This window comes from Aythya fuligula, chromosome 1 (assembly GCF_009819795.1).
Source record: "Aythya fuligula isolate bAytFul2 chromosome 1, bAytFul2.pri, whole genome shotgun sequence".
Taxonomy (NCBI): Eukaryota; Metazoa; Chordata; class Aves; order Anseriformes; family Anatidae; genus Aythya; species Aythya fuligula.
The window spans coordinates 116,663,769-116,690,185 of NC_045559.1; the positions used below are offsets into that span (position 1 = coordinate 116,663,769).

Genomic DNA, 26,417 nt, shown 5'->3' on the forward strand with positions numbered 1-26,417 from the left:
CGCCACAAGAGCGTTCCATGGGAGCTGCGCGGGGAATGCCTCCTGGTCTCCTTTAGACCGAAAACATCGCCCGTGCTGCTCCCCGAGCCTGTTTCAGGGAGGAGAGACGATGTGCTGTGGGAATTTCATGGTCTGATGCATCACGGAGTACAAAATACGGCAGGGGAGATCCACTCCATCCACGAGAAGGAGGACGTCGAGCAGCTGAAGCACAGCTCCTCCGAGACAGCACGAGAGCCGTGACAGAATTTAAATATTTGGGTTTCGGCTAACTACTTGATCCATTTATTTATTTTATTAGAAACAGTTCCAATTAAAAAAAAAAACAAAAAACAACAACAACCAAAAAAAAAAAAAAAAAACGCTCGTGAAGAGCCCTGTACAAAATGGAGGAGCACCACATAGGGTGCTGGGCTCTGGAGGCGACCTGGGAGGCGTCCTGCCTTGTTAACCAGGAAAATGTGAGCTTTAATGAAGGGAATAAGCTTTCCTCTCCCAAGCCACCCGTGAGAAACTCTCACTGCGCCTCCTGTTTGCAATTTAAATGGCGGCGTTAACACCACCCACTACATGAAACGAGCGTGAGTGGTACGAGGGCTGCTTTCATTTTGGATTAAAACACCTTTTAAACGTTCACCTCGCCGCAGCAAGGCGCGTAACCCAACGCTAGGTCACTAGTTTCACGATCTCGTTGGGGTAACATGAAAAAAAAAGACACAAAAAGACGTGAAACCTCCCCAAACACGCTTCCCCCAAGCCCACCAGGGCTCCCAAGTCAGACATGATGTAGAAAAAGTCCCCCCCACACACCCCCGAGGCACTGCTGCACTCGGCTCTTTCCGTCAGCGCTCGGCTCTTTCCGTCACCTCTCGGCCCCTCGCGGTTCTTTCCGGAGCCCCTTGCCAGTGCCGCTCGGCTCTTTCCGGAGCCCCTCGCCAGCGCCGCTCGGCTCTTTCCGGAACCTCTCGGCTGTTTTCGGCACCGCTCGGCCCGTCTCCAGGCAACGGCGGCCGCCGCGGAGAGGCCGGGCCGGGCCGGGCCATGGCGCCGCCGCCGCAGCCGCTGCCGCCGGGGCTGTCCCTCGGCCGCACCGTGAGTGAGGGGGGAGCCCCGCCGTAATTAGCAAATTAACAGCGGGGATGCCTCGCCGGCAAGGCCGGGAGGAGGGACCTGGCAGCCGCCCTCGGGCGGGTTGGGTCTCTGGCAGGGGAGAGGCGAGCGGGTGAGCCGCAACGGTTTTGTAGGGCGAGGGCTGTTAGGTACCCGGGGCAGGCCGGGAATGTACCAAAAAAAGCATTTTTATCGTCAACTACCGTAGCTGACAAAAGCCAAGCCTCTTCAAGCTCGTTCAGCAGTGATAATTTTCTGTCTATGACCCCAATACCGTGTGGTGGCGTGGGGCTGGAGGTAAGGAAGGGTTTGGGAAGCCTTCAGGAGGCAGGGAAAGCTGTGGGATTTCATTAATAACCCCACAGTGCCCGCAAGGGGCTCCTGTATCGTGCTGGGGACAAGTCGTGGCCGTCAGAGCCCTGGTTGCTGCCGCCTGGCTGCTCCCGAGTCTGGTCCAGGCAGGAGGTGAGGTGATACCATAGCTCGGGCAGGGTTTCCACATCATTTGTCAAGCTGCCTGCGTTGATGCCAGCGATACCACAAGCATCGGAAGCCCTTCAAGGTGAGGCTGCTCCCCGCTGTCTCCTGGGAGCCCGCTCCGAGCAGTAAGTCAGCCTGCGTGAGGTGCAGTCTGGTGGAAAGCCTCCGGGAAGCTCTCTCCAAAGAACAAGGGCTGGGGGAGGCAGGTGCAGCTGCCCAGGTGGCCCTACAGGGAGCAAAATTGTGCAGAAATACCTGGAATCTCCAGCCCCGTTTGGTGTGTGGGCTCATGCCAACACAGGACCTCTTGCAGGAGGAGCCCAGCCTACGGCACTGAGGATAATTCAGGCAATTTCTTCCCTGTGAACAACAGGCTGGGTGCCGTTGTTTTAGAAGGGCAGAAAGGAAAGATGGGATGCTGAACACTCAGTCTGTCTTGCTACATTCAAATTTGTCCTATAAAGAGTTGGTCGTGTATATAACACCCCACAGTGAGCACATCAGCAGCATTGAAATAAGGGTGCGCCATTCCTGTCTGCGAGATGGAAATAGAATAGCTCAGCTTGGGGTTATGCAGGACTTTATTGTTCTCCAGATTTCATTTACCTTAATTGATGGAGATTATTGTGTTTGGAGTATGATGGAGCTGTCTCCAGAGCCCCACAGCAGCAGTGAAGAGGCTTTGTGATAGAGACATGATGTCTCCTCTCTCAGAGATAAGGCACAGTGCTTGGCTACACAAGTTTGCACAAGATACGTGTAGACAGCATTGAACACCCCATGCTGAAGTACATACAGTGTGTAATTAGGTGTAATTTAATTTTCATACAAATGAGAGGCCAAGGAGAATATGTTAAAGGGAGAAAAAAAAAAGGGTTTGACGACTGTACACGGAAAAGAAAGCAGGTATTTTCATGCTAGTGCTCTGAGCGTTGCCATCAGGGCATCTTATCGCACAGAAACAACAGGAGCAAAGCGTTCCCTGAAGAGGGACGAGCAGGGGATGGGGGACTGCTGTTCCTGTCAGTCCTTCAGTTATAGTTACGGGTATTGATCCCGCTCCTTCTCTTAGCACTGTTCAAGTTACTGCTGCAATCCTCTCTTCTTAGCCCCTAATGCTACCTGCTGAATATAAAGGCCCACGGAAGGCAATGGCAGAGGTGTGCTTACCCATTTCATCTGGCTTGCATGTGTCTAACAAGGAGGCTGAGCTGACTCCAGCAGATCAGGGCTTTGAGGTGGTCCGGAACACAGCCAAACTCCCTGGATTGATTGCCCTTGGCAAGTGGGAATTAAGACATCCCTTCACAGCGCTTAGAGCCTCCTATCTAAGAGTCAGTGGCCCTTGCATTACGCTCCGTTATGATTATTATTACATATCGACAGCTCTACCAAGACTGTTTGCTTCCTCTCCAGCCTACAAATGGCAAAGCTTCACCTCAAGCTGAGCACGTCTTCCCCTTGCTGCTGAAGACAACGAATTGTGAGGCCAGGCAGCTTGCAGCTGGCGCTGCAAAGGGCAGCAACCCTTGTCTGGTTTCCACTTGTTGTTTTTCCCCATAAACGTAAATGACTGGCACCTCTTTCCAATTCAGCAGCTTCCCCAAGACCGCTGCTGCTGCTGCGGCTCTGTTTAGCTGTGACAAAGTCTAACTGCTCGGGCATCAGCTAATTGGAGTCGAGGGTAATACAGCAAGGTGACAGACGCTTTCAGAATAGCTGGAGTGGTTCCTACGGTAACGTAACACCGTGTTTTCCTCTGTGCTGAACGAAGAACAGGGATGAAAGCGACAGGCCTAGCCCAGCAATGCCATGTTTGATGGTTGGCTTGATGGGGGAGAAGGGCGATTGCTAGCAGAAGGCGTCAGAAGCATAAAATATTGACAGTCCACAAAAAGAGGAAAAGGAACTCTGTCTCTTCACAGCCCCCATCCCAAACCTTCCTGCAGCTTCCCATCAGGGTTTCGTCTTGGCCTCTCTCCTTTATATCCTCCTGTCATCTCCAGGCTGTACCAGCTCCAGCAGTAAGAGCAAGCTCTTCGTTCTTCTCCAGGCGGCTGATGTTGGTGCATCTTGTCCTGGGGTGTGTTAGAGGGGCACCACGGCTGCTGGGGACAATACTGAAACCTCTGCAGCCAGCTGGGGATGAAACACGCCTGGAAAATCAGTGACTAAATGTGGCTTTCCTCTAGGAACTGAGTGCTAGCTTTGTGAGAGATGCTACTCATAAATATTGTGGGAACTTCTGGTACCTGTCTCGGCTCTGTCTGCTGGTGACCTATGCTTTCCATGGGGAAGGAGGTCACATGCATTTCACTGGCAGAGTTTGCAGCATTTGCACACATTTCCATAGTGTAGCTGAAGCAACCAGGACGCTGTCAGCAGTCCTGGGTAGTTCAAGAAGTGTCACAGTTCATCCCGACACAGGATTTGAGCCGGACCTCCACGGTGCAGCTGCTGTTCTCAAGACGGTCGTGAAAAATGGGTATGGGGAAGAGCAGCAGAGTGCTGCCAGTGGCTTCAGCCCTAACTCCTTGTGGGACTCGGTTAACAAGCTGTGGCCCTCGAGACAGCGGCTGTGGTGAGAGATTTCCAGTTTGGTTCAGCAGAGATGTGCAGCTCCCTGGTGAGCTCGCTGTGACTCTGGACCGGAGCAAGATGCAGAGAGCACGAGGCAGTGCTCCCCAGGGACTGCAGTGGCTGAGCTCACAAAGCCAAAAGCTCCAGTCAGAGAATCCTGACCTTTGCATTCGTCACTGCTCAGTGTATCCCCAATATTTATTTCAGGCTCACCTCGCAGAAGATGGCCAGCTTTGCTCAGCAGATCTACAGCCTGTGTTCGCACGGCAGACACAGTAAAGCTCCTTCCCTGTGCTGCCACAGATTCCTTTTAGAAGTCATTTGGTATTTCTGTGGATGTAATATGATGTTCTGTCACTGTTTAGGGCCGAATGAGGTCTGAACTCATTAGCTGAGGTTTCCAAAATGTCATTTTTCTCTTTTGTGATCTTCAAGTATAATTACGTTTTTGCTTAAAAGAAAGAACACGTTCAGATTTTTGGAAGAGATTGTTTTGCATATAGATTTAGGTGATGTTCCCAGAGAAGGGGTTTTTATAAGTAGTTCAGAGATTAATGATCTAAAATTATCTTTCTGTCAAACCCTAAAAAGTTACAGGAACTCCACAAAAGAATCTTAATAGAATTGTGGCTGTTGGACCACTTAATTTTCATATGAGATCATGAACTGTGTTGTGATCACTAAGTTCTGGAAAATTTCCAGCAGGATCAAACCTGGGTTTCTTTGACAAACACTTTGCCACGCTGTAACTTGCCAAAACCCAGTAATGGATGAACAGAAAATGCCTCTAGAAGATGCTTCGAGGACATGAAGAGCTTTCCTCAGGATAACTGCCACCCTCGCTCACTGTGCTTTGATAACTGTGCCTTTCTCCCTAACTCATGCTTTGGTAGTAGGGGGAAAATAATTAAATACTTGTGGTGCCAAAAGGTGGATCTGCTGGATAGAGCCTTCAGTGTAAACCAGATGTTTCTGCCTACAAATTTCCCTTTTAAAACCCAGCCTGACTCTAGCTGTTCCACATTTGGCCTAATACATGCAGAAAGCTCCCTCCCATTCTGACTTCTCCCCAGCTCTTTATCAAATTACCGAGGAATTAAATTAATAATAATAAAAAAAAAAGGAACAGGATGAGAAAGGGCAGCTCAGTAGTGTCCAAAAGAGAGGGAGAAACCCATCCCAGTTGCAAATGTTTTGCAGAGCTGGTGCCAGACCCAGCTGGTGCCTGTCTGGGCCAGTGGGCACCCGTGGTGGGGTCTTCAAGGATGGGTATGATGACCACTTCCTAATGCCCAAAGGTCAGTGCTTACGCTGTGCACAGAAGCATGAAATTTTATATCCCAGCTCAAAAAATATGCTGACATTACGTATTTTGTTTTGGGAATTACTCCTGCAAATCTACAGCTCTTCTTTTAATCTTGTTAAATTCTTGGCTTGAGCGGTGCTGCATGGCAGGGGGGCCCACGAGCTGACTGTTTGCTACACAAACAAGTCTTTCCTTGCATCAATTTTCTCTTTTATTCGGTTACCCTTATTCTTGGCTTATAAAAATGATGTGGTTCAGGGCTTCTTGTTTTGAAGGGTGCTGGCTAGCTCAGCCTTCGTCAGCGTAAGCAAGGTATGGCAATTTATTATTATGGTATTAAAAACAAGCAGTTGTAAAAATACTAAGTCATGTATTCTTTTGCATACCACTCCCCTTGCATTTTAAGCAGAAATTAGACTAAGGTAGGGGCTGAGCTGTCAGTGTAAAGGGCAGCTCTCCTACCCATGGCATTGGATTTAGAGCTCTGCAGGGTGTGCAAACAGCTGCGGTTGTAACCTGCAGCGTGCAGCAGTTTGTATATCCGAGCGGTGAGTGCTACGAGCCATGAGGCTGGGGAGCTGCCTTTCAACTTCCTCACTCTTTTTTGTATCGGCAGAATAAAATAAATACTTCGGGCCCTTTCGGATTTTGCTGCTTCACTGCTTGCACCTTTCCCACAGCGCTGCTGTACCGAGTGTGCGTCGTGTTATCTTGGAGCACTTCGATGTTGCCACGATGACAAGTGGTGATTTGTCCCTTTGCTGTTACTCTTGGCCAATTTTTCATTCCCTTAGTATTTTCTAAGTGAAAAGCGTTGCTGAATTTTTGATTCGACTTCATGCTGTCTACGCCTTTTTTGGGAGGACCAGTTTAAATACTTGTGCTATAATTAGTATTGCTCAGTCTTCCAAATTCAGCAGGAGAGGCAGTTGTGTCCCTCTGCAGCATTACCCACACCCTTGCTGCTCTCAAAGTCCTGCTGTCCAGCCTTTGCACCTCCTCATGGCCTGCTCTGTGCTCACCCGTGGCATCAGTTCTAATATTCACAAGCATTTATTTAGCACTCTGCTTTGTGAATGTAAATAAGATATTTGATGTAGGTAATGAGAGCAAGCTGCTCTCGGGGTACTCCTGAACCTTTCAGGTTGTCCTCTGGAGGTTTTTCCCCTCTGCCTTTTGCAGAAGATCTTGCGGGTGACTTGCTTCCTTCTACCACGTGCCTCAGTCCTTATTACTGGGAACAGGTCGGGTAAAACAGCCAATATCATCCTGTTTCTTAGTGTGGATGCATTACTGGAATCTTTCTGATCTGGTTTTTAAGATGGGCCAGCACATTGACCACTGAAATGTATCACTTCACTTGCTGCATTCCAGTTGCTTCAGGGTTTTAGTCTCTATTAAAAGTACTTATAGAGAAACTTTTACATGATTAACCCCCATTGTGTAGCTAGATAACTCATTATTTAACTCTTACGGATTTAAAAACAAACACCCAGATGTTGTTTCCTCTCTTTTCTTCCAAACTTTTAACAGTTAGGGAAAGAAAAGTTCCACAAATCACAGCACTGGGGTTTCTGCAATAATGTTGCTATGCTGGTCGGAGAAGATAAACCTGGAATAGGAGGTGAACCATTACCTGGACAGAAGCTGAAACCTAAATACAGCGTGTTTCCTGCAGGGATGGGGAGTGATGCTCCTGCTTGGGTAGCATTTGACAAACAGGTATGTACGTACAAATCTGTATCTGCACTTAGGAAAGTGAAATTCAGTCAGTCTTGGGTAGGTTACTTGAGAAGATTACTTTATGCATCCAAAAAAGCTCCTAGTTAAAGAGGGATAACTACTATTTTTGGTAATATTGATATATTGTGCAATTAATGTAAACATACATCATGCTATATAGCAACAAAACATTTCTGTATTGGGGTACATCTCCTACAGGAGATAATAAAAGTAAGAGGGTGGTTATTTTGTGTGTGGGTGTGTGTGTGTAAATGGTGACAGCAAGTAATTAATTGGCAACCTGTTAAGAACAAATGTGCTCCTTTGCCAGTTTTTTTCATTGCTTTTCAAATGGCCAAACAAGGAAATGTGTAGCTACAAGAATGTAAGGTGGGCCCCAATCCAGGAGAAAATTTGCATGGGCACACGGGAACCACTAACCGCAGTGCAGTGCTTGAGGCTCAGAACTCACTTATCCAGTCATGTTTGCTTGCTCAAAGTCCTGTTGACTTTTATGTGAACTGTTCACGTGTAGGGATATAGGTAGATTGTGCCTGTTACAAGCACAGGAATTTAAAATTAATATTATATATATATTTATTTTGTAGGTGTGTAGTGACACCTTTGAAGTTAGAGAGTTATCAAATAACTGTGATCTAGGATGATATGAATTTTGTAGCATGCTGTCATTACTTTCCATTTTTAAATTTATGTTAAGTGCTACTTGGCGATGGTTTATTTCTAAAGCAAAAAGCCTACAATCAGAGAAGGAAAAAGATACAGAAGAAGAAATCATTCAGCAGACTGCAGAACTATTGCATGACAAAATGATTAAGGTATTTAAATATTGGGAGGAATGACTAATCATAATTTTTGTTTTAAAATGAAAGTCATGCAGGTAATTTCAGTACAGTTATTGCCTCCTTGGCAGACCAGAACTACTACAAGAAAATGTAAGACTTGATACAGATGCACGTGATTTTGGTTAGCATTGTCTCTGAAGGGCCTAGTATTGCTCACCAATTTTTCAGCAATGTGCTGGAATATAAATTTATATAATGTGCCAAAGCGTGAAGGCCTCAGCCAGTCCTGCACATGCTTTATCTGCACCCTTCTTTCAATGGGGAGGTGTGCACTGGCATCCTGGGGACGTACACAGTACGGGTCTGTAGGGTTTGGACCCAGGTTTATGACATAAAGGGGTCGCACAGGAGGCAGTGGGGACCTGCCTCTGAACATCAGGCACTGAACTTGGCTGGTGAGATGATCTAGCTGGCCTTCCTACTCTCCTCGTCTAGTCACTGTATTCCTTCCTCCACAGGGCAATCAATACAGGGCAGGAGTTCACAGGTTTGGAATTGGCTCCTGGAGGGCTCATGCCTTTGTATTAATTGCAGACAATTAAAGGATACTGCCCAGCTAATTTAGCCTCCCCTGGTAAGAGCCTTGAATGCAGCTGTGCCTGCCAGTGCTGCAGTTTGTGACTCAGAAAAGTGGACCCTATGAAACATAGCTTGAAGAGATGTTTATCTTCTTAAATGTAGTCTATTTTCTTACCCATTTTTCTTTGGTTTCTAGCTTTCAGCAATGCCAGTTTGTTGGAGGAAGGACAGGCTTAATACATCTTATTAAGTGGGTTACGAAATAGTTTTTGCAACTTCATATGCCTAATAGGAAGCAGGTGTAAATTTAATTTCTTCCGTGATTAAGTACACACACAAGGCCTCCTGGGCTTGAAAAGATGTTTATAATTTGACTACCACAGGTGCTAGGGAAACCTTGTGCCAACTTTACAATATGCCACTGAGTTTATTCAATATTTGTTACTTTTTATTTTCATGCCTAACTTCAAGTTTTTTTAAAAAGTGGGCACTTTGTACACAGCAATATACTACAGATGACACACGAGTTAGGAAGTGCTGAACTTTGACTATTTCTAAAATTAACTTTGCTTTAACATGAAAAATAAGTTGTCATCTTTTATGTTTCTTCCTTCCACCTCTTCACCCTTCCTGAATTATCTGTTTCGATCTACAACATTGCGGTTGGCTGCTGAATGTATTGTAGTTATTAGAGAATAAAGTTTAAGTGCAAAATAGTTTGTACAAACTCATCCAATGAAGTAAACCACGACAAAAGTAAACGGTCAGTGAAAGGAATAAATATGGTGTATTTAGGACCTGATTATGCTGGGAGGTGTGTGCAAACAGACCCTTTCACCTGGCTGGTGTCATGAGACAGAAAAGAGCAGTAACAGAACTAAAAAGAATTAATAATCAAATAGTTGAACAATGTTTGTCAACCAATTGTAGTGGGACTGTCAGAATGGGGAGAAGAGGGTATGTGCATCCTGTGGTTGCATGGCTTAGCAACAGCTGGGCAAGGGGTGAAACTCAGCTTCCCTGTTAGTTGAGCCCCAGGTTGCTCAGACTAGGTAGGAAACAGTGGTTCCACCAGATATATTTCATACCTTCTAAGTCCCCTGGAGTATTCAAGAGATTTACACAGGCCTCCTGGTCCTTCTAGGGTGCCAGGCACCAGGTAAGACAGCTTGGTCACCATCAATGGCATTATACAGCTATGTTTAGACAAGCAGAAGGACGAAGAAATGTTGAAAGATGATGAAGTTGTTTGTGTTGCCTTCGTTGTATGTCAGTTTTTCAATTTGACATACATCGTTTTATCCAGAATTTTCATCTTTGATCCATGAAATGGTGAAATCCACAGTTAAAAATTACATGTGGCTAGAATGTATTTTATTTATTTTAAACTATTTTCTCTGTAGGTTGTTCAGAAACATGCATGTGTTACTACTTAAACAAAAAATAATCAGTAGTGTCTAGATTCTTTTGTATGATCACAGTCAATCAGATGTAAAAGTTAACAGTTATGTATTTTGATTTTAATTTAATTTAATTTAATTGATTTTAATTTAATTCATTTTTTGATTTTAATTTAATGGTGGAGAGGGAGACTGCCCCATTGAGAAGTCTGGCTGGAACACAGGGTGGCTGCCGTTCTTGTGTGCTCTTGAGCGAGTCACTAGCTCAGTCTCCCTAGATGTAGAAAACGAGGTTGTATTTCTCCAGCAGGGTATTCTGAAATCTCTGCCATCAGTATTTATGGAAGTACTTTGAGATTCTCAAAAACATGTGTTAAAGAAATACAGACTGATCTTTTCTGTGTCATGTAGGGATCGTGGATGGCTCACTAGGTTTCTGATGTTTTCAAGCCCAGGTCTGCCAGATGCTCATTGAAACAGGGAGCAGCTAAGCTGTCTTTTTTTCTAGTGCTTCATTTTGTCTAATGAATCAAGAATAAAGGTTGTTGAATTTATTAATCATTACAAAAATGAAGTATGAATTAGCACTGATTTGACCCAAATGTTCTGCTAGTGGAAACCTAGTTTTCATTAGTACTGTCTTGTGTATCCTTACCACATCAAGCATCCTGGTAGATAATGCACAAATAAATATATACTTCTTATGCCTTCCTTTAAGCTTGGTCTTGGTGATTGAAGTCCATAAATGACACCAAGAAGTACAAAACTTGCGTAATGGTTTGCGTGGTTTGATCTAGGCTCTCCAGATATTAAGGCTACTCGAAAAAACCACTGAGCACCTCACCTATGGAGGTTTTTTTTCTTGCATTATTGTCATTACAAGAGACCATGAAGGCTGAATTGCAGAACCAGGTAAATTTTGAAATGCCGGTATTGCACAGCTCTAAGTGACTCCTGAAAAAATATCATTTCTTTCTCATAGTCTTCCATAGCATTCATTAGACAGCTTGCATGATCTGCTTAAAAAGAACTCTCATTTCCACTTACCTCAATGTTAAAGCCATTATTGTCAGAATGTGCTTTATTTTCCAGCAATTCATTGAATAGAAGTCTAAAATTCTCTTCATGACCTAGGTAGCTCATTGTACTATCAAAAGTGCTTTGTTCAGAAGATTTTCCAAGCAGCCTGCTGGTAGTTTTATATTTGATTTATTTCTTTACTGTAGGGTTCTATCTCTGCTTAGATGTTGTGATAATAAAAATGCCAAGCAAAGAATTTTAAATTTATGTGATTTAATGTTGATTTCCATTCTTACATTTCTGAGAAATAAATCTACCTCCCGAAATCCATACATTTAGTTAGCTTATAATCTATATAAGTTTATTTTATTGATGCATTTTGCAAAAGCATTGAAGATTTTGCTGCTTTATGTGTATTTATTGTTTTTAATAGGTATTGTCTTTTGATGCCTATGTAGAAGAAGAAGTGCCTGACAAAAATCAAGAGCTATATAGAATAAGACACTGTAAAATATACTTCTACCTTGAAGATGATACAATTCAAGTGATTGAACCCCGAGTGAAAAACAGTGGCATAGTGCAAGGTATGTATTTTTAATATCACCTTTTTTTTTTTTCCCTTTATATATCTTCAGCACATTCTCGGTCCCTTTTAAGGATACATACCGTGAGTTCTTATACTTAAAATGGGCAGTAACGTGAATGGCTATAATTATCTTTTCTTGTTACAGATCACAATGTGAACTTTTTTATTGCCTTAGATTTTGAAGAAGTAGGTTTTATAAGGCAGAATCCCCTCCTACACACGCATACATTTTTTTTCTCTAATGTAGCAGTTAGAAGTCAAATGATAGTTGGTCTTTTGTTGATATACTGTCACTTCTGCAAAAACGATTTGTGTTCTAGATTTCCATTCCTGAGCCTGGATCCTCCTGTCCTGGCACTGATAATTTCTCTAGCTGCATCTTTGTAATTGTTCCTTAGATGCTTCAGGTTTCTCTGCAATTACTAAAAAAGAGCACCTTTTGTGCCTCTGGATGTTGGTTATGATTAAATGCCCTTGGTCAGTAATTTTTTCTTGACACCTTTAAGTTAAGATTGAGCCTTGCTTCAGAGTTGTATTACTGTGCTTGAGCCAGCCTGAGGACCTTTTGGAGAAAGGTTTAGTAAACTGCTTTACTGGAGTATTAATGAAGTTGGTTTACATAAAGAAAATGTGAGCTGGCGGTCAACATCCTTTTGCAGAAGAGGAGCACAGCTGCTGCTGCTTGGTGTTTATGGGTCACTGCCAGAATTAAAAAGTTTTGCAAGGGATGTAGTCCAGATAAGCAGGATGTCTTTGGGATGAGTATCTTGGGATGACCGCGCCTCCCAATCCCAGAAGATATTCTGTACATTCTGGTGGATCGCTGCAAAGCAATTAAAAAAATATTAACCTTTTAACTGCCCTATTCTTTTCCAAGGTGATCAGGTGTGATCCATAAATATACCTAGCTACAGTGTAGGACAATATTTGAAAGTGTTATGCTCATCATCACAGGTATATCTGGGATAAAATTGCCTGGGAATCTTATCGTCTTAAACTAGTATTTCAAACCTGGCTTTTCCTCTATTGATTAGTTCTTCTTGCCAGAAATCTTGCCGGCTGTTCAGTAGGAACTGATTTTGAATTCAGAGGAACCTCGTCTCCTACTCATACCCCTGCCTGGGCGAGTGTTCTTTCACGACCCGAAGAAAAGCACATTTGGATCTCTTCACCTGGGAATTTACAAGACACTTACCCCCCCTGCAGCCATCTGTGTGAGGCTGGAGGTGCCCTCAGATGTAGGTTTTCCTTGACTTGTGTGTCATGGGAGTGGCAGTTTCTGGATTATGTGGCTTTGAACAGACGATCATCAGCAAAGGAAGCACAGTTAGCCTAAGAGGCAGAGGTGACGCCTCTGAAAGGGAAGGTGGAAGCCAGGTTTATTACAGCAGGAAAGCAAATTCAAAGCTGATTGCTTTGAAACTGGCTACAGGAATGAGTCATTGTCATTGCAGTATGGGTTGTGCAAGCTGCTTCTTCGGCTTGATGTTCCTGGCAGTCTAGTCGTGTTCCTGTGGTGACAGGAAGGCTACAATTTCCCCCCGTTTCCTTGGTTGTATCTTGTGTTAATGGCTGTTGAAGTCATCTTTGGTACTGGATCTAAAATGAACTGGATTGTATTAGAGAGAAACAGGAATTTTCTGTATTCCATGCATGGATGTTTTGAAGGCCTCTACGGCTTTGCATGAGCACTTTTTGTGGGATAAATGAGTGTGTAGAAAACACTAACTAGATGGATTAAAAAGAAGTATTCTGGGATCTTAACAGAGCATTTAATTTATTTGTTGCTGGTAGCTGGGCTGGTAAGGAAGCTTGGTGTATTGAATGTATGTAGGAAGGAAGAGATACTGTAGATTGAAAGGCCCCCAAACTGTTCTTCATGTGTTTAGGCTTCACAGCCAATGAGAAGATCTTGGGCCTATGCTTTGTCATAAGCATCCACATTAATACTCTGCTTATGCTGGAGATAAATGTGTGATGTAGGGGAGAAAAAAAGATGAGATGCCAATTCTCATGCTAATTTGCCAATGCCAATTTGCCAATGTCAGCAAATTCTTTACTCCTAAGCACTTGGGTAGTGACTATATGCTTCATAAATGAAGAACAGCCACAAAATTGTTATCTTAAGGGTGATAAATAATTGTTCTTAAATATATATAGAAGCAGTCTTATAGTGCTTATTTAAATAAGCACATATATATAATGCTTAATCTATAAAGTGCTTGATATGTGTATATATATACATATAGGAAGTGCTTAAACCCTTAACTGCTAGTTTAACTCAGTTTTCAATTAAAAATCGGCCCATTGCCTCTTATATCTCCTATATTATTCAAATTCCGTGTCCTGACTAGGAATACTTTAAGCCTGAAAGGAACAGAAGCCCAACTGTCTGCATTGTGAGGCTGTTAGGCTGAATCACAAAGGAATGAGTCTTGCCCGTGATCATATAAAAAAAAAAAAAAAGTTGTAACAGGAAGAGGAACTGAACTGAGCTGAAGTTCAGGGTCTTAACCATAATGCTGTCCTCCGCACCGCTGCTGAAATCAAACATTTCAGTTAATTAAAATGCCCAGGTTTTGTAGAGGAGAGTTCAACTGTAGCAGAACTTGGCTTGTTGAAGGAAGTGCAAACTGTGCTGAAGAAAAGAGCACAGATGTGGGGATGTGGATGATGGAAAACGTGTGGGAATTTGAAGAGCAGGACAGGCTCGGTCTGCGTGGACACTTGGAGCGTTGCAGTGGCAGGAAAGGGGTTGCGTAAAGGAGGAAAAGCAAAAAAAACGTGATGGAAAAAGTGCTGAAGTTTTGGAATTAATCTGCAGAAGATGGTGGGGACCCTGACTTGGACATATACCCAGGTGGGAAAGCTGTAAAAGAGACAGCTGTTCTCAGGAGTCGTCTTGAAGAGTAGATATAGCAGTGGTGGGGTAGATCAAAGGTAGGTCTTCACTTGGCTGCTTAATGCCTCAAAGCCACTGGTTTACCAGCTCTTGTGCTTTATCCCACACATGAGAGCTTGATGGTCTGTACAGGTCTCCGTGGGCACGGCTGGATTAGGGAAATGTAGTAGTTTCCTACTGTAATCTCCCCCGTGGGTAGTACTTGCTGCTTTGCAGGGAAAAACTTGGAGAGGCTTACAGACTGCGGGAAGATTTGGTGAAGAAACACCTGGCAAAGAAGTCAGAATTTCTAAATTCAATTAGGATTTTACAAAGCTGAAACAAATTGGCTTAAAAAAAAAAAAAAAAAAAAAAAAAAAGCCAGAAAATGTACTTTTACCAGGGATCAAAATCTCAGAGTGACAAAGTAAATGATGTGTGGGAAACATATTTCAGTGAGTTGAAAAAAGAAAAATGCTTTATGGAATTGGCTGCTGTACTTGGACACCGTTTTGGACAGTTAAAGTTGCTACTAAATAACCAAAATTTAAAGTACACTTAATTTTGGAAACTGCCTTGCTATAGTTTGACAAATATTGTGGAAATTATGAGAAGCATTAGAAGAAAACCGTAGAAATTTCAAAATGCAAAACACAAAGGAATGCAGAGGCCAACCTGAACTTGAGAAACCAGAATCAAAGCAAAAAATACCAGGACAGTCACAGTGCATGAGAACTAAGTAAAGATAAGGGAGTACAGAGTGGGGGGAGGACAGTAAACTCGACCACATAACAAACTGCACAATGTTTTTCTGAAGCCAAGATGATAATTATTCTCTCAGTATAAAAAGAAATCCTCCCCATAGAGAGCCAAGCTAGATAGGGTGGTGCAAGTGGTTTGTAGCTCTAACTCCCAGTTAAAAGGACTGTATCTGGCTGATACTGTCTTATCTAAAGGTCATTTTTGTCCCATGAGGTTAACTGAAGCTTCCAGTGCAACCCAGGCCTTGAGAGCTGGAGCAGAGCAGAGCAGCTGGCTGGTTTCCCCAAGGTCAGCCAGCTGAAAAAGAGAGTGGGGCTGCCTGCTGGCGGGGCTCCCAAGGCTGGCTGGCTGAAGAGGAAAGCACAATCAGGAAAGCGAAGCTGCAGTCAGCTTCTCCAATATAACTGATTATCTAAGAGTTTGAGGCCTCCCCCGAGACCTTGAAATAATTGTGATTTTGCCATGCTTGATGGTGGCCAAAGCTTGACCTTGCTACGTTCTAAGGCGGGCGAATAAGTGAATGAAGAAGCCCCCTTTCTTTCTTGGGGTGAACTCTTTGTGTTGCAGGAATGGTGATGGCTGTTTCTCCTTTCTGTGCAAGCACAGAGTGTGCAAAATCCAGGTGTTACCCATTCCTCTCCTCTCTGATGCACTCCTAAGTAGTGCAGAGGGAGTCAGTAAACTGTGCTGAGGAAATTCTTGATACCGCTTTATTTCTTCCGCAGAGCAGCGTAGCAGCAGAAGCCAAAACCATGTGGTGCCCAGCTGCACGAGCTACCCCATAGGCAGAAGTCCTCCACTACAATTAAGGTCTCCTTAAGCTGCTACTGTAGTTGTCAAATAACCAGAAACCCTGAGAAAAGAGAAGATAAAAATTGTGACGTAGAAACTTGCTGGCACCACCATTGTCAGAGAGAAGCAATACACTAACTCCCTTTACAAGAACACAGCGTAGAAAAGCTTTGCCCTTACTTTCCAGATGCAAATATTTAAAATCCTGGTTGGTAGTGCAGTAGGATAGCCTGCTTAAGACACTGACAGAAGACAAATGAAACATCAAGAATATCCATCCCTTCTCAGCAACAGGATTGTTGCAGGTGCACAGATCCTCCTCTAATGATTTCTAGCACAGTTCTATAAGTAGAAAAGTAATTATTTTCCAGAAGAAGGGACAACTTGAAAAATGCTGAGACCTAACCTGAGCTGATCACATTTTATTAAATTTCAAGTTCAACAATATAAAATACCTTCTCCACATGTGTAGATCAGGCACAGTGATACCTAGTAAAAATAAAGGAGTGCTAGGATTGATATTATCTGTACAAGACATTTTACATTAGGAAAGAAATTCTTATCCCCTCTGAACAAAATGGGCACGTGTATTGTACTTTGAAAAGTGATAGGAAATGCTAGCTGAAGGCTTATTTACCACTTCTGAGGTGGATATAACCTCAGAAAGCACCTCCTATCAGAAAATTGTTAACCGTTATATTGTAATTAAAAGGATGATTCAACAACATTTGTATTAATGTGAAGGGCTGTTCCAATTCAGCACATTGTCTGTTGAGTTTTGTGGGAGCAACCCAAGGATTAGACAAAATTAGGTAATATATTTTCAAAATACATGGTTTTGTTAATGGTAGCGTTATGCAGTGTTGCATCATGTGAAAATGTGCTAATTGCCATGTTTTCTAACTAATATTTCCGTGAAGATGTATCTTAAATATATGTATGTTTAGGCAGATACAAGCTCACATTTATTTTACAGTCAAAGGTCAGTAACAAGAACGTTGGATTTGGTATATGTGAAACATCAAGATAATGAACAGCTCTTAAATAAGTATTTTAACAGGATATAAAGTAAATTTTCTTTGTTGCCCTCTCCTCTTCCCCACACTTGCAAAAAAAAAAAAAAAAGTAAAAGAAAAGAAAAGGTAGTTAGACTAATTATAAGAGTTATATTATAGGAGACTACTCATTATAGGAGTTAGAATGTAACAAACAACTCTGATAATACTTCATACAGATTAGTCCCTAGGGAAATAAAATGAACAATAAAGCATTTCCATGGGCTAACTCAGAAACGAAGCCACGCAAACACCAAACAAAAATACACAGCAATATATTTCTCCCTCCTCCTCTGCCTCTCTTCATCCCCCCTCCACTCCCATTTACCCCCAAAACAAAAAAAGCAGCGCTGGAGAATCATCAAAAGGGACTCAGTGGGAAACACTACCAGATGCACAGCTGAAGGGCACTGGAAAGAGATCCAGTTTTGTAATGAGAGCTAATGAGATAGACCTTTCAGATAATTGTGTCTAATAAACTATTGTCGTGGTAGGTTAGTACGGGAACTATTTTTAGTTTTGGAATTTTTGTGTGTTTACTGCACTTGTTTTAAAGTTGCACCTTTTATAATTACTGTAATTTTAAAGTTGTTAGGAACCTATGGTGGCAAGGGATTATTCTAATAGCATGGCTTGGTGGTTTCTGCATGGTTTTAGCCAGAGGGTATCTGCATTATAAAGCTGTTGTTACAGGGACATCTAAGCTGGTAAGCACAGCAAAGATGCTGAGTTTGAAGACTGGACCATCTTTTTATTCTCTGTGGGTTATTTTCACACAACTATACTAATGTATTGATGTGGCAAAGCTTTCACTGTTGTCCTCTTCATTCTCTCATAGTGAAAAAAACAGTGGTCCCAGCTTTGAGAGTCTGCAGTTCTTTGTGAACTCTAACTTTGCTCAGAATAAATCATAGCTTGTTGTATGTGCAGCTGCATAGCTTTCCTTTAATGTGTGTGTTACATATTTGTTTGAGCTACTGAGGCTGTAGCTTACGGGTTATTTTTGGAATAATTGTGGTGTCTCAGAATCACAGAATGGTTGAGGTTGGAAGGGACCTCTTAAGATTATGTGGTCCAACCTCCCTGCTTGAAGCAGGATCAGCTTGGGAAGGTTGTCCAGAGCCATGTCCAGTTGGTTTTCAATATGTCCAAGGATGGAGACTCCACAACCTCTTTGGGAAGCCTATTGCAGTATCTGTCCACCCTCACAATAAAAATGCATTTCTTTGTGCTTGGATGAAATGTCAGATCTTTTAATTTGTGCATACCGCTTTTTGTCCTGTCTCCAGGCACCACTGAGAAGAGCTTGGCACTGTCTTCTTCATTCCCTCCCATCACATATTTCACAGAATCACAGAATCATCTAGGTTGGAAGAGACCTCCAAGATCATTGACTCCAACCTCTGACCTAACACTAACAAGCCCTCCACTAAACCATACCACTAAGCTCTACATCTAAATGTTTTTTAAAGACCTCCAGGGATGGTGACTCAACCACTTCCCTGGGCAGCCTATTCCAATGCCTAACAACCCTTTCGGTAAAGAAGTTCTTCCTAACATCCAACCTAAACCTCCCCTGGCTGATACTGCTGAGCCTCTTGCAACCAGAGGTATCTAGCACTTCAGTAAAGGGTCACAGAATCATCTAGGTTAATTTATAGGTGTTGCCGAGATCCCCCCTGAGCTTTCACTGCTCCAGGGTAAACAGTCCCAGCTCTCTCAGCCTTTCCTCATAGGAAGGATGCTCCAGTCCCTGCATCATCAGCAATGAGTAATTTTGAAGCATTAACCAATTCATCGATGTGAGTTTTCAGCTCATAGACATAGCAGTTTCCTTCTCTTTTAATATGGTGAATATAAACAAATGCAATGTGCACAGAACAACAGCACTTCCTTTCATTTAAATATTCTAAAGAAGAAAACTTAAATGTATGCTGACTTTAATGAAGTTAAAATCTTTCTCTCTCTTTTTTATTCTACTTTTTTTTTTTTCTCCACTTTTTAAGGAAGCTTGGTTGAATGCCCCGTCTCCAAGCTTGATAGTTCAGACCTTTTCCCTTAGTCGGGCATGCTTTTTCTCTACCCTTAATTATGTATGACTCTTCTCACCCTGCAGGGTGTACAGACAAACCTTGGCTGTCCCATATGCTCCTGCCACATTTGTTTTGCACAACCTTTTGTGTTCTTTTTTTTTTTAAAAAAAGAAAAATAATTTTACTAATGAGTGCTGGAGACTGCTTTTCAGTAAAAGTGGAAAACATCCCTTTTCTTAACGAAAGCAAAGGTTTTTGCTGTTCTTGTTGGAAAAAGTACTGACCTGTTTCATTTGTTCCAACAAATAGTTTTTTTTGTGTTTTTTTTTTTTTTCTTCTTTTTTTTTTTTTTTTCCCCTGTAATTTTATGTTGTTTTCAGAAGGTGGTAACTTCCAGTATAAACTTGAGTGCTAGAACTTGATGTTCTAGAAAATGATCAATGTGATGTAGTGCAGTTATTAAAGCAGGATCATCCTACCTCGTAGTTCCTTTGCTGAATGAAGGATAATTTTGCTTGTTCCATATGGCTTCATCTGCCTTGGTCATACCAGCATAGGAAATTAGCAAGTGTGTGAAACGATCATCAGAGCAAAGGATATTCACTCTATGAATGTATTGTAACTGTTGCACAGGAACTATTGTTCGACGTCACCGGATTCCTCTTCCACCTCCTAACGAAGATGAGTACTACACTATACATCATTTCAACATCAACACAGAAGTAATTTTTTATGCCCAAAGATATAAGATTACCGATTGTGACCAGTTCACAAAAAATTTCCTGAGGAAGATGGGAGTTAGATTGAATCCTCCAGCAAGTTGTCCAGATGACCCATATACCAAAGAGCGGCAAAAGGTCAGATGAGGCTGTAATGGTGAATACATAGTTTTAATAAGAGTGCTGTTGCTATTAGTAATATAAAATATTTCTCTAATGGCAAACAGAAAGAATGTAGAGGTAGCTATTTCAACGTAATGAATAACAAGAAAATACTTGCTTTTTAAATTCCATTATATGGCTCATTGTACAAACATAGTGAAGGCTCAAATATAACTGATTTTCACCTGATGTGTTCACACACCTTTTCAAATAAATAAATAAGGTAAAAATAAAGTAATCTTTGCCTTGTGTGTGTCTGTACATCAATTTGATAAAACTGATGGAGCTTGTTGTCTCTCATAGCAAAAAGAACACAAAAAAAAACCAACACAGAATTAAAACTGTCCCTAAATTTTGTGTCTAGTATAGCTGTACAATGTTAAATTTATGATCTATATAGGATGAGTTACTTTCAGCCTTAGATACATGAATCAGGTTTGTTATAATCAATGTTGATCTGTGTTTTCTCATGTCACCTCAGACTTTAACCAGCAGTATTGACTGGGCATAGCACTGTCATGGATTTTTATATATTACTTGATGTCTACTATAGACAAATGACTTTCATCTGTAAACATTAGTTGGTGGATCAGTGAAAATAAATGCTACACAATAGAGAAAATGCATCAAATAAATGATCTTTGAGCTAGAATGGCAATCTTTATTCTCACAGGAAATCTACTGAAAACAAAAATTGTATTGCTACAGATTCTGTGACTACAATTATATCATTTCCTTAAGCACGTCAGACTCTGTGATCTCTTTTGGACAAAACTCCCCAAGAGTCAACACTCATCACATAATTAAAAAAAAATAAAAATATGGTGGAAATGGCATTCTCTAGCCACTTGAAAACAGGGAGGTTTAGGGATATTCCTGACCTAGTTTGGTTAAGATGCTAAACTAACTTAAATGAGCACTTGAGCTGCTCTCCTTTATGGCTGAATTTGTCAGTGCCAGCTGCTGGGGATACACACAGTATTAAAAGAAAAAATCAAACTCTTACATGTTCTACTTACAATTTTGCTCGAGCTGAATGAATGACAACAAACAAGTGTTTAAAGGGAGATACAATTGGAGTTGTGGTTCAAACATGTCTCTGGCTTCCTGCAGACTTCTTTACTTGGTCTCTTCATATGTCATCTTGCATCTCTACCCCATGTCATCAACAGTGTTTTGCATGTGTAAAGCAAATTCTTCTGCCACACAGAACCCAATACTCTGCAGCTTTTATTTTATACGTGTGAGTTTTTATTTGAATAAAAACTCTTCCCACTTTTATGAGTATGCATAATACAAAATGCATACCTCCTCCCCAAATCCCCATTGTTCAGCTGCTGGATGCTATAAGGATTCCTCTTTGCAGGGTTTGGGGTTTTTTCTCCATGAGTAGTAGGGAGAGTATAATTTTATTTTATACAGGGGATAATGACAGCGCCTTTTGCTTCTGTTTTTCTTGATTAATCTGAGGGCAGATGGCACTGAATTTTTCTCCTGACTTTTTAGGACTGTTGGTGAATGTATCCAGTTGGGGTAGATCTAGCTTAGTACACTGAAAGCAACAAATACTCTATGCCAAAAATAATTTAACAATATCCTGATCTAAGGGACCTTACTGCAAGAAAAATAAGGGTCAAAACCAATCCAAAATTGTTCTCATTTATTTTCTGAGGGCACAACAACCCTGTGAATAGTTCTTTGCTAATGGCATAAATAATTTCGTATATTGTAATCGTGTAGTTTTATTTGAAAATCCAAAAATGCTGTTCTAAGATCAGATAGTACCATGCAGTTTGGTATCTTCTCTTTAAGAGCAAGTCATTAAAAAGGTGATTTTCTTGATTTCTCCTTCATCTACAGATTCTTGATAATATGAACCCTTTGCGCCCTTATGAGCGCGTTGACACTTTGAAACAATTCCTGGAGCATGATGGACATGTTTTACGTTTTTTCTGTGTGTGGGATGACCCAGAATCCATGTTTCATGACCCGCGGGAACTGGTTCTGCACTATTACTTGTCTGATGATACAATTGATATGAAAGAAATTACACCAGTAAATTCAGGTCGGGATGCAGTTCCACTTTTTCTCAGAAGAGATAAACTTCCAAAGGTAAGGAATGAAAAATTCATCTTACTTCAATTTTTTTTCCTAATAAAGAGATATTAAATGCCTTTTTCTTGAAAATCCTCCGCTAGGATTGTAATTATATTTAGAAAGTATTATCAGAACATAAATAATAATTGCATGATTTAGTTTTTATGCAATATTCATATAACTTTAAGGAATGGAAAAAATTAAGTTTAGGCTTGTTGTGCTTAAATTAAAAGGAGATAGTATTTAGGTAGAAAGATATCCTAAAATTTCCCTTCTCCCATATTAGTGTCTTAATGTAAATGCACAAATGAAGCTATGCAGTAGAGTAAGTTCAGAAAATTAATTAATATTGGTAGATAAACTAAAATAAAACTAAGATCAATTCAGGTTTGATTCATAGGACTTATATTTGGAACTTTTGGAAAAGTCCAGTTTAAGTATTCAGTAATATTACTTCTTTGTAGCAAATCTAGGGTGATTTCTTAAATTTGAATTCCTAAATTTGGGACCATATGGAAAGCTAGTTAAAGTCAATAAGAATTCATGAAAAGGCTTTGTCAGGCATTAATCAAGTGCTGATCAGTGAAGGCTCATCTCAGGGAAATTTAGCAATGACTCTGTGCTGACAGACCCCTTCTACTAGAGAAGTGCACGTTTCAATGTACAGTAACTTGATATTATTGGTAGAAATTTCTATTGTAATTTTGAAGCTTACAATAGAAACAAACAAAAAATAACTTTTCTCCCAATAGAATCATGCTGACTTGAATCCCCTGTATTTGCACAGTGTTCAGCCCAGGAGGACCAGCCCTGAGTGTTTTCTTGGCATGCTTTTGTTATTATTACCAGTCAAAATGGTAGCCTTGAGAGTGGATATTGACAAGGATGTGCTACTTTGGGTGTGCTAATCTTTGCTTTCTGTTTGCTTCAAAGAAAAAAGAAAACTTTACTCTTGGATGTGCAGTGAGATCCTGAATGCTTCTTTTTACCTACACGCAGGGTTTTAGGTTCAGTGGCATAAAGTTATCTCAGAATTTACTAAAAATTCTCCCAAGAAAACACTGTAATAATAGTCAGTCTTTAAAAAAAAAAAATGTTAGTTCCTGTTCTCTTTCTTCACTGTTAACTGCATTTCTTAACAGCCTGTCTCCTTCCTTGCAGTATGCTCCAACCGGGTTGTATCAGCCGGGCACAATCACTGCTCGCACTGTTCTCAACGTGTTTGGAAATTTAGTGGGAAACAGAGGCCGTTACATTCTGGATAATCGTAAGGTCAGATATTATTGAACACCTCAAGCAGCGGAATGTCCTTGTAGTAGTTTTTGTAACTTCTGTTGTTGTTATCCTCTACAACAAGGAGAGTTTATAAAATAGTGTTGACACTGGAGAGTAGCTCAAATCAAAACTACTGAGGTTTAATGTGAAGGTGAGGTACCTTAGCATGGAGTGCAAATGAAGTATGAAGATTATATTTTTATATTTTAAAGCACACACACTAAATGACCTGGATTTTAAGAAAAGTTGTATGATTCTGGATTTATAGAGTTGCTATATAAATGTTCCCAATTTCATTAGACAGGAGCAGTGCATCAGGAATTTTACAAAGACAGTGACCTGAAAATAGGGGAAGTAATTAATGTTTGGGGAAGGAAGATATTACTCTGTGATTGTGATGAATTCACTAAAGATTATTACAGAACAAAGTATGGAATCGGTAAGTAGTGATACTTATCCTTTCCTTACAAGCATTTTTATACCTCTGAGTTTGACAGAACTGTCATTGAATTTTATTACTGACAAAACTTGTTCATGAAAACCTTTAGCAATAATAATCTGTTGTAGGCTGTGAACAGCAAAGCGGTAATTTTTCAGGTGATCCAGAAGTGCTTTCTTGTATGTTGCTCTGCTGAAAAACAATACATAATGTACATGTTCTGTTCGTAACTGCCTCTATTTTAAAACTAGAATGACAAAATAGTCATATGAATAGACTACCATTTCTTCTCCTCTACTTCCCCATCCCATTCCAATAGCCATGTTTGCAGTCAGAAGATAATAAAGAGCAAGTGGTGAGTGGGTGAGTAGGCTCAATTATTCCCCATTATACTGTTTCATTTTATATGGATGTCACAATTGTCACATAATAAGATTTCCTGACACAACAGTAGTAGTCTATTACATTATTGTTTTTTACAGTGTTGTTTTATGTATTCTGAACCATCAGAGTATTTATTCTGTGAGGTTTCAGTGCTGAATTCTGGAAGCATTTAGCAACTATGTCCATAATGAAAAATCATTTTGGAAATGTATAACAATAGGGTCTTTTGCTTATCTATATCTGAATTCCCTCAGTCGGACTTGCTAACGGTTCTATTGTAGACATCTTTCTGCAAAAATAACTTAATTTCTGGCAGTTTATTCATTCAATAAATATAGCTAAGTGTCTGACCGTTCAGGGATGATTGAAAGAATCCTACTGTGGTCTTTCTCTGACATTGAGAAACAAAATACATGGGTAGACTATTTCTTTTAGCTTGACTTATGATCTGATAGGATGCAGTGTTTAGATCAGGGCCTCTTTGCTGCATTGAGGGAATTAGATAATGTAGTGCTGCCATTGCAATGCTAAATTTCATAATTGGCAAAAGATGTTTCATAACTTTTTAAATAATAGCTTCGAATGTCTGTGCCAAAATAAATCTCTTCGTACACCTAGCCAGTGTGTGAAGAAGCCACGTTCAATAACCATAGTATTATCTATAATAACAATGAGTCTAACGCTGGAGATGCAAAACAGGGGCTTCTTGCCTCATAATTTTTTCAGCCAAGACCGCTGCCTCTGTTTGGCAGCCGTATCAGCTGTCTGAGTGAAATATCCTGGAAGAGTGAATGGGGATTTCTTGTTCACAGCAGAGTGATAAATGAAATGCAGCTGACCATTCTGTATCAACCAAGCAGCGCTACCAAGTGTTACACAAACCCAAAGGCCCTTCCTCTGCTATAATGCTGGCTCATGAGTTACTGGTTATGGCTCTGGATATTACAGTTAGGTGCTTTGCAAGTTAGGAGAAGTCAGAAGTTGCTGATATGAAGAGTTATTGAAAATTGTGACTGTAGGTGATCTAGTCCTTTCCCTTTGTTTTGAGGCAGGACAGTGTATATTAGACAGTCACTGACTGATATTTGTATAGCCTTTCATCAACATCCTCCAGCGTGGGAGATTTATCTGCCTCCTGAGGTATCTTGTCTTAAATTCATAGTTAGAAAAGATGCTTAATAACTACTCTGAAGCTGGTTTGTGTAAACCTAGAGAGTAACATTTTTTGCCTTATCTTTGCTGGACATGGAGAACAACTGATCAATATCCTCTCTTATAAAAACCTTGTACTTATTTTATCTATTCCAATACACCATCCCATGCTGTTTGGGGAAACCCAATTCTTTCAGTGTCTCCATAGTCCATTCATCTTTTTCTGTGATCTTTTTTTTTTTTTTTCAGTGCTCCCTCTAGATTTTCTGTCTCCTCAATACGTGACATAAAAAGACATGCACTAGCTGAGACTTTCACAACACTGGGTAGTGTTTTGCACATAACTTTAAAGATATATGGTGGCAGAGAGTGTGGCTAACAAAAAATAAAAATAAAAAAATCAGTCTTGATGATGCCTGTCGTGTTCACAGAAAATACACACTTTCTAAGAGCTAAGAGATTCTCATGATTTGCTGTGAAATTATTTCTTGTTTTCCCCATCAGGGTTAAAGAAAATGTTGGCACGATTTTTTAGTTAGTAGGATCTGGGAGTGGAATCTGGGTAGTTTTTTGTCTTAGAAGCAGTTAGATTTCAAGGGTAGAAGAGATGGCCCTTTATTCTTAGTGTGTTACCGATTTTGTTTGCTTCTGGTGGACATACAAGGTACTCAGTGGGCTTGATCCCACAAAGTGCCCAACATTCTGTCCCAGTCCAATTAAACACTGAAACATACTTAATTGCAGTTTGAACCCGGAGAGACCATTTACTTGGGTAAGAGTAAGCAAGAGGATAAATGAGTTCTTACATCAAGGCGCACTTCTCAGCACCTTGCAGCATCAATCCAGCTGTTTGTTATTGTGTTTTCACGTTACTCCCCTTTCAATTTATACTCTTCTGCCAAAGTCATTAAAGAGGCCGACATTTATTTTTGACTCTGCAGTTTCAGCATCAGTTGCTTGCCAATGGAATTTGCCCTTTAGGAGAATTAAGGGCAGTTTGGATTTCCCTTGAAGTGCATGATTATGGTATCTGATGTATTTCCAATGTTGTTTCTGCCTGTTTTGCTCTTCGTACTGTTT

At 41.0% G+C, this 26,417-nt stretch overlaps 1 protein-coding gene across 2 annotated transcripts in view; it reads left to right on the plus strand.

Moving 5' to 3' along the window:
- The first annotated feature begins 1,040 nt into the window (after positions 1–1,040).
- EFHC2 (EF-hand domain containing 2) overlaps positions 1,041–26,417 on the plus strand; it is a 60,387-nt gene continuing 35,010 nt past the window's right edge. Inside the window, exons 1-7 of one of the 2 annotated variants that reach the window (XM_032207141.1) lie at positions 1,041–1,092; positions 7,010–7,198; positions 11,434–11,584; positions 19,743–19,966; positions 21,851–22,102; positions 23,249–23,359; positions 23,663–23,801. In XM_032207141.1, coding sequence (XP_032063032.1) covers positions 1,042–1,092; positions 7,010–7,198; positions 11,434–11,584; positions 19,743–19,966; positions 21,851–22,102; positions 23,249–23,359; positions 23,663–23,801 — 1,117 coding nt within the window. In that variant the 5' untranslated portion in view covers position 1,041. Of the gene's footprint in view, positions 1,093–1,117; positions 1,408–7,009; positions 7,199–11,433; positions 11,585–19,742; positions 19,967–21,850; positions 22,103–23,248; positions 23,360–23,662; positions 23,802–26,417 lie in introns of those variants that run through there. The other variant, XM_032207149.1, reaches the window with a different exon arrangement.